At 47.7% G+C, this 12,575-nt stretch overlaps 1 protein-coding gene across 1 annotated transcript in view; it reads right to left on the bottom strand.

The window, feature by feature from the left end:
- ANKS6 (ankyrin repeat and sterile alpha motif domain containing 6) overlaps nucleotides 1-12,563 on the bottom strand; it is a 60,663-nt gene extending 48,100 nt beyond the window's left edge. Inside the window, exon 1 of the mRNA XM_006886875.1 lies at nucleotides 12,382-12,563. Coding sequence (XP_006886937.1) covers nucleotides 12,382-12,395 — 14 coding nt within the window. The 5' untranslated portion in view covers nucleotides 12,396-12,563. The remainder of the gene's footprint in view (nucleotides 1-12,381) is intronic.
- Nucleotides 12,564-12,575: the final 12 nt, after the last annotated feature.

Genomic DNA, 12,575 nt, shown 5'->3' on the forward strand with positions numbered 1-12,575 from the left:
GTGTGTGTGTGTGTGTGTGTGTGTGTACCTAGGCAGCTTTGGTGGTTGAGGGAAAAGGAGCTGCCCTGCCAACCCAAAGGCAGACAGTTCAAATCCACCAGGTGCTTCTTCATATCTTCATAGAAGAACGACGGGCTGACAATTCTTCTCTCATATGATTTACCGCCTCTGAAAACCCACTGAAAGATCAACTTTGAGTCAGTTCTGACTCAACAGTGCATAACAACATATTTATATACATCAACATCTAACAATTTCATTGCTGTTGAGTTGGAATTGACCCATAGCTTACCTCTAAACGGTTTTCAGAGGTGTAAACTGAGTGAGAAGAGACACCCCTTTTTTCTCCTGTGGAGTTCTGGGTGGATTAGCACCATGAAGAGATTGAGATTGTTAACAGCTTTAGTTTGCTTGGCTCCACAGTCAACACTCTTAGCACCACTAGCCAGGAAATTAAAAGACATATTGCAATGGGCAAGTCTGCTGTTAGGGACCTCTCCAAAGTACTGAAGAGCCATGGTGTCTCTCTGGAGACTAAGGTGCATCTGATACAAGCCATGGTCTTTGGAATTACTTGTTATGCATCAGAGAGTTGGACAGTGACTAGGGAGGCTAGAAAGAGAATTGATGCCTTTGAGCTGTGGTGCTGGAGAAGAGTATTGAGGGTACCATGGACTGCTAGGAAAACAAACAGATTCATCCTGGAAAGGGTCAAACCAGGCGGCTCCTTGGAGGCGAGGATTCTGAGGGTCGTCTAACATACTTTGGACATGTTGTAAGGTCATTAGAGAGGTTCACGCTTGGGAGGGTGGAGGGACAGTGCAGGAGGGGAAGGCCCTCTATGAGGTGGATTGATTCAGTGACTGGGGTAATCGGAATGGGTGTATCAGAGACAGTGCGATTGGCACAGGACAGAGCAGAGTTTAGGGCTGTTGTACAGAGTTGCTAGGAGTCGCAAGCGACTTGATGGCACATAACAACCTTTAGATTGGCAGCACCATTCTTTAACCACTAGAGGCCGCTAGAGCATATATTCAGAGGCAGTTAATTGCACAAGAGATTGCCCGTTCTCCTGGGAGCAGCTGGCGGCCTCGAACCACGTGCCTTTGGGATAGCAGTGCAGCTCCTTGTGACCATTCTCATGTTCTCTCGTTTGGTTTTTTTTTTTTTTCTCTCTCTCTCTCCCCTCCTCCTCCCTCCGCTCTCCTCTCCCCTCTTCTACTCTCCTCTGCTCCCTTTCCCTCTCCTCCTCCCCCCCCCCCCCCCTCTTCTCTCCTCCCATCCCCTCCCCTCCCCTCTCCCTCTCCTCCCTCCTCTCTTTCTCCTTCCCTCCCTCCCTCCCTCCTTTCCTCTCTAAGCACAATATAAGCATGAGAATGGCATGGAACTGGGCAGTGTTTTGTCCTGTTCTAAGAAGAGACAACTGTCACTTTGAGTTGGAATCCACTCAACAGCATCAATGTAATCATCTTTATTTTTTAATGTTAAGCAGCATGTCAAGGTCATCCAGCTAGTAAGGGGCAGTGATACGATCCAACCCCAGGTCTGTCTGAATCCCATTACCTTTTGCTCTTCCCCTACCCGGCCTCCCAAATATCACAAAGCATTCATTTTACTCTGCTTCATAACCTGGCAATTGCTCTCTTCCTGTTCTGGTTTCCCCACGGACAGCGCCCATGTCTGATTCATTCCTTCCCTCCTTAAACACACACATAAAAAGGCCCTCTGCGATGAGACAGCAGACCCCAAGCCAAGAGGGAGGGCTGCCGGGAGGGATGGCGTGGCTGTGGTCAGCTCCATGGACTGGGCAGCTCAGACAGCGTCCTGCTGCCACCTACTGGCAGGAATGCTCGCTGCAGGTCACTGAGCCCTGACCAGACTCCGTTCAAGGCCCTTTGAGCCAAGGCCTCACTGGGATTCCCTGGGATGCTGGGAGACAGACATGCTCTGCCCAGCACGCTAATACCAGGAAGAAGAAAGGAGGTGCCTCTGGCCAGCACAGTCGCTCTGCTTTCCCTGTCTCCTCTGAGGCCTGCCCTTCTCCAGCGGGCAGGCAAGTTCTGTTGGCAGCATTTTTGATAAGCCACATTTCCTGGGCTCAGAGCTGTGTCCGGGCTGAAGGAGGTGGATGCTGCCCGTCCGCCTTTCTGGAAGCAGGTTTCATACCTTGTCTACCACCAGGGCCTCCTGTAGTGTCAGCACCCAGACTGAACTCTGGTCTGACCAAGGCGCTGGCTCAACTCACAAATACCTCCTGGGCCGTGAACCTTAACAGCACGTCAGCTCAGGAGGGGGAGCCCAAGAAGGGCTTTCCAGCTGCAGGTGGGGGCTGGGCACTTCCCCTGGGTTCCAGAGCAGGGTCCATGCAGATCAAATGGAAACAGCTCCCACCGGCCTGCAGTGTAGTACCCTCCATGAAGCCCCGGAAGAGACTCTGAAGACCCCAGCCTGATGCCCCTCTAGGCTCTCCTGGGCTGAAGGAGGCTGCCTACTTTGCCACCCTCACTCCTCTGAGACTCCCCCACGTCCTCTCCAGTCAGGTTCACCCTGTTCACCACATACCTCGCTCCCTCTGTCATCCTGCCTCTCCTCCCACAGCATGCTTTCTCTTACTCACTTAAAACTTCTTGTCACTGAGGCAGGTTCAAGTCCAAGTCAGAGCCACCAGCCTTCAGGTTTCTGAGGCTATAAATCTCTACAAAAGGAGACTGCCCATCATTCTCCCTCAAGAGCAGATGGTGGATTCGAAACACTGACCTTTTGGTTAGCACTGCAATAGAGAACACACTATGCTACCAGAACTCCTTATCCACTTAACACGTAATTCTGCTTCTAAGACATCTGGCTGCTAACCAAGAGGTCAGCAGTTCAAACTCACTAGCTGCTCCACAGGAGAAACATGAGCAGGCTCGCTTCACAAAGCTGTGCAGGGAGATAGTTCGACTCCGTCCTGCAGGGTTGTTACGAGTCACAAGTCAGCTGACGGCAGTGGATCTGGTTCACTTTGCTTTGCTCCTACTTCAAAGTTCAGCTCAGGGATTATCTCCTCTGAATAGCTTCCCATATTCCTACCAAGTTGGGTCAGGAATCCCTCTTATGAGCACCCATAATTCATGTCTTCACATCTGCAAGTGTGGTCTCCTCCACTGGACTGTGGGCTCTCCAAGGACTGTCCTGATTCCACAGATTCTGCTTCCCACACACAACATGGTGGCCGACAAGAAAGTTCAGGAACACTGTCAATAGTCCCAGATACCACAAATGGTGCTGGGCTATAATTACCAGTTATTTCAGCAATTAACACCTATGCTTAAAGTCCTTTGTTGTTGTTGTTGGGTGGTGGTGGCGGTGTGTGTCGCAATTCAATAACTGACCCACAGTTGACCTTCAAGTGGGTTTTCAGAGGCAGTAAACCACATGGGAAGGGACTCCTGTGGAACAGGTGGTGGATTCGAACTACATGCCTTTGGGATTGTAGCACAGCTTCCTTCCACTACACCACCAGAATTCCCATATGTAGTATGTTACTGTTAGGTGCCATCAAGTTGAGGATGAGTCACAGTGACCCTCTGAACAGCAGATCTGAACCCTGTCTTGTCCTGTGCCATCCTCACAATCTCTGACACATTTGAGCCCACTGCTGCAGTCACTGTGTCAGTCCACCTCATTGAGGGTCTTCCTCTCCTTTGCTATCCCTCCACTCTTGCAAATGTTATGTCCCTCTCCAAGGAATGGCCTCTCGTAGCAACACCCTCAAGGTATGTGAGACGAAGCTGTGTTAAACCATAGTTTATAGATAAACCATTTACAATAGGATATGGGAATTTTGGCAATTGCAACTACCAGTAGTCCCTCAGAAGAAAGTACGTAGTGCTCTATTACAATCACAGCCAAAAAAAATCTCAACCATCCTACATTCTACTCTAACACACAGGGTCACCTAGAATCGAAATTAACTTGACAGCAGCTGAAAAGAAAAAAAAAGGCATTTTGATAAGAGTGGATGAATGAAAGGTACCACTCGTAGGTGAAGGTGGGCAATGGAAATACTGCAGAGCGGGTAATAACCTTGACAAAGAGCAGACATTTTTAAAAGATAACACTGTTTCCTTAATAAGGATCAGATACAAATCGAGCTTAATCTCTCACAGCAGATTATGAAATGCTGATACATACTTAGCTCATTTGGTTTTAATCAACCCTGATGTAAACTGATAACCCCAATTGCATAGATGAGGAAACCAAAGATTAAAAGCAATTGAGAATCTCTCAATTTGAGGTAACGGAGGCAATTTTTTTAACCTATACCCTAGAACCCCAAATTCCAGCTCCCTCGATATGCCAGAGAAAATCAGGGCAGAAATTCTGAGATCTGGAACGTTTGCTGATGTCCTGAGTAGCCCAAAAGGGCACTCAATTAAGCTGAAACTATAAAAGAATTCAGCAAATGTAGAGATGATTTTGAGGAAGTTAATTTTTTTGTAGGATGAGATGAGGATGTGTGGGGCTTTCTGAACAGCTGCTATGATTACCAGTTAATTTCACCAATTAATTTCACCAATTAATAAAGAGCCAGCACACCCCCACCAATCATTCACAGGCAGCGGCAGGCGCCTTCTGTGGCACGCAGGTAGCCAGGGAAATGAAGGCAGGAAGAGTGGAGTCAGAATCTAAAGTAAATGCCATGCATCCCCGTCCCTCTGACAAGATGCTGGTTCATTTGGGGACAGTGTCTTTGTCTTAGGCTAGGCTCATGGTTGAGGGCACAGCCTCAGGCGCCAACACCCCTGTCTGTGACCTTGACTCTGCCACCTCCTAGTTATGTGGCCTTTAAGCAAGTTACTGAGTCTCTGTGCCTCAACCCCCTCATCTGTTAAGTGGGGAGGAGAACAGCCGACTGAACAAATTCATTTACAACACACAAAGTAAGTGCTCAAGAAAGGTTAGCTAGTATTTCAAGAACAGGGGAAAAAAAATACCAGCGGCACACTTCAGAGATATTGCCGACTTAGCTCCAAATCACAATAAAGTAAATATATTAAGTGAGTCACACCAATAGTTTGGTTTCCCAATGCATATAGGGAGCTCTGATGGCTTAGTGGTAAGGAATTGTGCTGCTAATTCAAAGGTACACAGTTCAAACCTACCAGCTGCTCTGCAGGAGAAAGACCAGCAATGTCCTCCCAGGCAATTTACAGCCTCTGAAAATCCCCTGGAGGGTCGGCTACTGGTCACTTCCAACCTGACAGGACACAACATCAGAGTGCATACAAAATTATGTTGACACTATTAAGCCCTGTTGGTCTAGTTGGTGACCCAATAGATGACCTTCCAGTGGGTTTTCAGAAGCAGTTAATCTCATGGGAGGAGACTGCCCATCCTTCTCCCAGGAAGCAGCCGGCGAACTTGAACTGCATGCCTTCAGGATTGCAGCACCCCTTCTTGCCACTAGGCCACCAGAGCATCCTACACAAGAACAGTTGTTGTTGTTGACTGCTGTCGAGTCGAGGTCGACCAGAGCACCTTACACAACAACAGCGTGCGTATAAAATTATGTTTACACTACTGTATTCTTTTCACTAGGTGCTAGCATTAGTAAGCTCCGGTGGTCTAGTTGGTAGGGGGTTACACTGCCCAGCCAAAGGTCAGCGGGTCAAATCCACCAGCTGCTCTGTAGTAGAAATATGGGCAATCTCTTCCCCCAAGTGGACAGCAATGAGTTTGAGGTTTTTTGAACATTATGAATAAGTTTGAAATATTTCAAGAATTTCCAGATGTGACAGACACATGCAGGGAGCACAGGCCAACGGGTAAAAAAAAAAAAAAAAAAAAGAGAGAGCGCTGACAGGCTTGCTCAATGCAAGGTCGCCATAACCTTCAATGCATTTTAAAAAAAAAGAATGCAGTCTCGGTAGAGTGCAGTAAACAAAGCACTATATACAACACGGTATGCCCGTAATCACTAAGTGAAAATACAAACATTTCTGATAGGAAAACTACAGGGCGTCTGGTGACCTCGTGCAGTGATGGAGAAGCTATCACAGAGAAGAGGTGACCAAGGTTCATTTCAGGAGATCTGCTGGGGCTCTGGAGGAGACCGGTTCAAGGGACACGTGGAGACAGGGAGGCAGCCACAGAGAAGTCCGGTCAGCCTCAGGGGGTGTGGATTCAAAGGCGTCGACTCAAAGATGCTCACAGGCAGACAGGGCAGACCGGGCAGGTGCAGAGAGGTGCTGGAGCTGAGAGCCGCCCTCCAGTCTGAAAGACAAGTCCTCAGCTGGAATTGTGAGAGACAGGGAACTTGTACCACGCATTTTACCACCTGGTCTTCACTCTGCCCCTCAGATCCTAGCCTCTGCTAACAGTTTTGATATTTTGTTCATTGTGAAAGTTGGCATTCATTTTCATTTTAAAATAAGTATTGTTATGTGCTGTCCAGTCGCCTGAGACTCATAGCAACCCTATGTACAATAGCTCTGAACCCTGCTCTATCTTGAGCCAATTTGATTGTCTCTGACATTCTCACCCCCATTACCCCCAGTCACTGAATCAATCCATCTCATCCAGGGTCTTCCTCTTTTGTGCTGTCCCTCCATGCTCCCAAGCATGATGTCCCTCCCCAAGGACTGGGCTCTCCTTCCAATATGCCCAAATATAAGGCAGATGGAGCTTCAGAATCCTTGCCTCCAAGGGGAAGCCTGGTTTCATCCTCTCCAGGACGAACCTGTTTGTTTTCCTAGCAGTCGAATAGCATCACAATAGTACTTATCTTGAAAAAAGATATTTGGAACTTCAGAAGAAAGGGTGATATCCTTTAAAGGCCTATAATGTTCTAGACTAGAAGTCAAGTGCGGAGGTCAAAGGCCCCCATAGTTCAGGGAGACACATAAACCTCCGCATTTAGTACATCTGTTCAAAGGGGCCACCTCTTCTCATAAGTGGGCTGTGATCCCCAGGTGGGTGCGGAGATTAATGGAAATATGCAAAAGCACACTGCAGTTTCATACCCTCACTGGGGGAAATCCTGTATGGGACAATCCTAATCTACCTTTTAGGGTCATTATGAGGCAGAATCTACTAGGGACAACACGCTCAACAATGACAGTCACACAAACTAGATTAGATTAGAACAACTGTGGAAAAGTATGCAGAGAAATAAAATATCGGTCGTGATGAAGAGAGGATGGGAATGATGTGTTTTCACTGACTGCGAGAAGCAAATGGCTTGTATAAATGGAAAGATGCTTTATGCCCCTCATAGTAAGAAAGAAATCGCAGCTACACTGAGATACAATTTTCTGCCATCAGATTGGCAAAAGTGAAACGCTGGGTTGGCAAAGCTGATCATTCATACAGCACATCATTGCTGGCAAGAGGGCGGCCGGTGTAACTGCTGATAATAAAACTATTGGTTTAACAACGTCCCCTAAAAAAGTCATCCTAATCCTTGAAACCTGTACATGTTACATGGCTCGAGGAAATGAAGACGCAGAGAGCACTAAGGCTGCCCATCAGTTCACCATGTAACCAGGAAAGGTCATCTGGTGGGCTGTCATCATCACAAACCCAAAACCAACTCACGGGCGTAAGAGTCCGAGAAAGAGCTGTGAGGACAGAAGCAGAGGTTAATGTGATACAACTGCCGGAGGCTTTGAAGCTGGCCGAGGAATTCGAGCAGCCTCTCAAAGGAAGGAAATAACACAAAGTCATTGCCATTGAGTTGGAATTGACTCACAGTTGACCTTGACCCTCCGGCGGGTTTCTGAGGCTGTAAATGGCAAAGGAGGACTCTGTCCATCTCTCTGCCATGGAGCCTCCGGTGAATGTGAACTACTAGAGAGGGGTGGACGTTGGGTTAGCATCCCAACTCCCTGTGGAGGCTGGAAAAGACAAAATACCAAACCCTACAGCCTCTGGAAGGAATGTAATCCTGCCATCGCCGAGATTTTAGTCCAATGAGACCCATCTCATCCGTCTGACTTCTAGGACCATATGACAAAAGATGTGCATTTAAAGGTATTAAATGTGCAGTAATTTGTTATGGCAACCACAGAACACCAATGCACTGTATGGAAAGGCATTTGGTAACACCATCAAAGTGACAAATGACCTACATTACCTCCTCAGGGAATTTCCTGCACTTGTTCACGTATGAAATGACACATGCATCAGATTTTTCACTGCAACATGAATGAGCATAATAGCTAAAGATTGGAAACAACCCAAATGACCCTCAACAGGGTAACAAATGACCGAATATCATTTGGCCCAACGAGGAAGGTTTCACGCACTGATACAGAAAAATTGCTTAAGAACATGATATGAAAAAGAATAAGGTTCAGAACAGCACACAGTATATATTAAAAGAAGACTTAACACTCATTGCTGGAAGCTCTGGTGGCCTAGTGGCAAGAAGCTGTGCTGCAATCCCGAAGGCATGTCATTCAAATCCACCAGATGACCCGCTGGAGAAGGAGGGGCAATCTTCTCTTGTACCAGTCGGATCTGATTCGATGGTACAGACACACAAATAAAATAAAAAACAAATAAAAATAATAATAATTAAAAAACCCTCATTGCTGTCGAGTCAGAACCAACTCAAAACTGATCGTCAGGAGATTCCCTGGAGGCTGTAAACTGCATGGGAGGAGACTACACATCTTTCTTCCACAGAGTCTATGATGGATTCAAACCACCAGCGAGGTGCCATTTTTGGGTTAGCTGGGCAACTCTACAGACTAGACCACCAGGAGAGGGGAATGAAAAGAACACCAGCAGTCAAAGGGGCGTGTGTTTGTGTAAAGCAGGGACTCCAAAATGGGGAGATAATGCTGGCACCGAGCAACTGACAATGTCTGGAGATGCATTCGATTGTCACAGCTGGCGGCTGCTAAATATCCTATGATGCAAAGGACAGCATGTCCCCAAGAGTTATTTGGGCCAAGCTGTCAGTAGTACTAAGGGAGAGAAACACTGGTATAAAACACTCTGGATGATTATGCAAGGGATTAAGGTGAGGGGTCTAGTCAGAACCCAATTAAATAAGGTACAAAAGTCAGACTTCACTGTATACCTCGATGTGTTCATGAGTGTGGAGTTTTATGCTTAGACCTCCTAACTGTATTAGTTATGTAAAATTTAAACTTAAAATGCCTTTAATGCTGCAACACAAACTGAGATGCACACATTCATGCTGAGTGCAACATTATTTACAACAGGAAAGAGATGGAAACAACCCAAGTGTCCCTCAACAGGCAAATAGCTAAAGAAACTATGGTACATTCATGCAATGTGATGCATCACTAAAAAACTATCAAGAATTCATTAACTATTGCACAATATGGATGACTCTAGAACAAATTATGCTGAGCGGCCTAAGTCAGTTACAGGAGGACAATTATGGTATAAAATCACTGTTTATAAAAGCTAAGGAAAGGTTTAAACACAGACTAGATCTTGGAGGGTTAACAGGGATGGTCTCCAGGCCCTTACCGTCCACTGAGTGGCTCCTACCCAAGTCCCAAACTGCTATGTTGTTGTTATGTTCTATTGAGTTGGAAGCGACTCATAGCTGACCCTCCAGTCGGTTCTCAGAGGCAGTTAATCGCACAGGAGGAGACTGCCCATCTTTCTTCCTCAGAGCAGCTGGGGATTTGAACCACATGTCTTCAGGCTGGCAGTGCAGCTCTGTACCACTAGGCTTTCTGGTGTTAAGTTAGCCCACATCTTTCCACTCTGCATCGACATCTGTCCACATTCCCATTTCCCACTAGAATCCCTAACTACTCCTTCCTCTGTCCAGTTTTTCAGTGTTGGAGTTTCACAGGGCTCTTCCCTGGTGAAGAGGCTGAGACAGGAAAGGAAGGTCCACAAGTTAGGCTAAGCCCACTGCCACCAACTCGCAGCGACTCTTGGTTGGGTTTCTGAAGCTATCAATCTTCATGGGAGGACACTATCTCTTTCTAGGGGAGCAGCCAGTGGATTAGAACTGTGAGGCTTTCAGCACATCACATAGTATGAGACCAAGGTTCCTTATGAGTTTGACTGTCCAGGTTAAAATCTTGGCTCTTCCAGTTAATGGCTTTGTGACTCTTTGCAAGATGCTTGGCCTCTGTGTCTATTTTCTTTTCTGCAAAACAATGGCAATTAGTGCCACTCAGTTACAGTAAAGACTGACTATACTAATGAGTGTAAGTAAAGCTTTTTTAAGAACAGGGTTTGCACTGAAGTGTGTGACAGCCCTCAGTGTAGTGGACTGTTGCTAGAATGATAGCAGTTCCTCCCCTCCTGGTATTCAGGCACTTGGCAATGTTCTTTGCTGCTCCCCATATCTAGCAGGGAGTATGTATCCCCCTTTTTAAACCTGTGCTAGCTTTGTGACCTGCTCTGGCTAAGCTGTTCTAGAAGTGACCACTGTCCCTGTTACTGACATACAAACAAGCCTGGAGGATGGAGGACAATGCTGCTGGAGGATGGAGAAGCAGGGCAGTTTATAGCCCCTGCAGACAGACAGACAGACAGACAGACCTCTGAAACAGACCACCTCACTGACTTATAACTGACCACTGACCTATGAGGAAGTTCAGAGGAGACAAAAATGGCAAAGCCGCAGCTAAATGGCTATTATTTGATGGGACCCACCAGGTCTACAAGCACATTTTGGCAGGAACTGCTAACACTGTCCATTATTAGGACTCCTTCTTAGATGGCATTTTCACCTTGGATCATTTCTCCCATTCCAAAGTTCCAGTTGTCATCAATATACTGCTACACTCCTATATACTCAGAGCCTCCTGACACTTCTGGACCCCCATCTCCTCATCCCCACTGGGTACCTTTTCAGGGAAGTCTTCCATAAGAATGTAAGCTTCAATGCTGGGCTCACTCCCAAGCTTGCCCCCTCTCGTGTTCTCAGTGAAAGATATCCCAGTCAGTCTATCACCATATGCCAAAGCCAGGAATGTGGACATCACCCTTTGCCATCTCCCTCCTCTTCACCTCCTCCCCAGTGGTCAGTCAGTAAGCAAGCCCCACCGATATTCTCTCTCTCCACTGATATTCATTCATATTCTCTCTCTTTCTTTCTCTCTCTCTCTCTCTCTCTCTCTCTCTCTCTCGCTCGCTCGCTGTTGCTGGGTTCAAATCACCAGAGAGGTGTGACCTTTGGGTTATCGGCATGACACCCTATAGAATACACCCTGAGTTCCCTGTGTTGATCCTACTCCTTGAGTATATCTCAAGCACATCCCTGCTCTCACTCTGCTCTCGGTCACCATCATCTGAGGTGGACCTCTGTAACCACTGCCTAACTAGCTTCCTGGTCTACCCCTCTAATACATTCATGAAAAAAAAAAATTAATTCTGTCACTCAGCCTAGAAATCTCTCAGGTCTCCCCATTGGCCTGAGGGCCGCTCACCTGTCTTAACAGGGATACCTGGCCCCCAAGCTGCCTCTCTGGGGAAGGTACACCTCTCAGTATTCTCAATTCCTTTTCAGCATAGCACCGATTTATAGTCCTAACTAACCAGAGGGAGTTTTGTGACTCTGTCAATGTGAAACCACCAGCAACTCCACAGGAGAAAGATGGGCAATCTCCTCCCAGCTATTTACACCCTCAGAAACCCAGCGGGGGCTCATCAATGAGTTGGTTCCAGCTCAAGCGCTGGGAGTGAAATGAGTGAAAGAAGCAGTTTGCGATGGGGCTCCAGGAACTGCATTCCTCAAGATCACATCCAAGAAAACCCAATGGAGTTCTGTTTTGTAGCACACGAGGTCGCTATGAGGTGGGACGATTCTCCTGCAGCCAACAAAAGCCGAGCGCCTTGCCAGGGCCTCTCCCCCTTCTCCATCCCGGTTAATTCTGATTCATCCTGGGGTCTCATACACACAGTTTCTATTAAAAACATCTCTCCCCTTTCCCCAGAGTGGGTGATACGCCCCAAAGCTCACTGAACCTTCATTAACTTCGTCCCTTGACTGGCTTGCCCATCACGCGTAAGCTGCTCCGGGGGACACTTCACCAGGTCCCGCAGTGTACCCACTGTCAGGGGGAATAGGTAGGTATTCAGGAAGGAACCCTTGCGGAAAGAAGGAATTAATGACTATTTTCACGGTTTTAATCTACTCTGAGGTTCTATTCGCTGTCTCCTAGATGGTTTTGGAAGGCCAAAGTTTCTGTTTCTAAATTTTATATTAAAAAGTGGATTTCTAGGATCCCAGGCTCCTCAAAGTTCGCGCCTAACTCTAACTCTTGCCGAGCAAATCCTTGACTCTTGATCTCCCGGGAAGTCTGCGGAGGCCGCCTGGCACGTCCGGCCGCCCAGCCCGGCCCGCTCTCCCGGGGCTGCGTCCCGGGACAGCAGGCTCCCGCGGCCACTCACCTGGCCGCCTGCATGAGAGCGCTCCAGCCGTAGTGGTTGCGGCTGTTGACCGAGGCGCCCCGGCGCAGCAGGAATCGCACCAGTGGCTCGTGACCCCCGGCCGCGGCGAACTGCAGCGCCGTGTTGCCGGCCTCGTCCGAGCAGTCCACCGGCACAGGCGCCCCGGCTGCCGCCGCCCCGGGCCCAGCAGCCTC

The sequence above is a fragment of the Elephantulus edwardii genome, unplaced genomic scaffold (genome assembly GCF_000299155.1).
Source record: "Elephantulus edwardii isolate Elephantulus edwardi_28Jun2011 unplaced genomic scaffold, EleEdw1.0 scaffold00052, whole genome shotgun sequence".
NCBI lineage: Eukaryota > Metazoa > Chordata > Mammalia > Macroscelidea > Macroscelididae > Elephantulus > Elephantulus edwardii.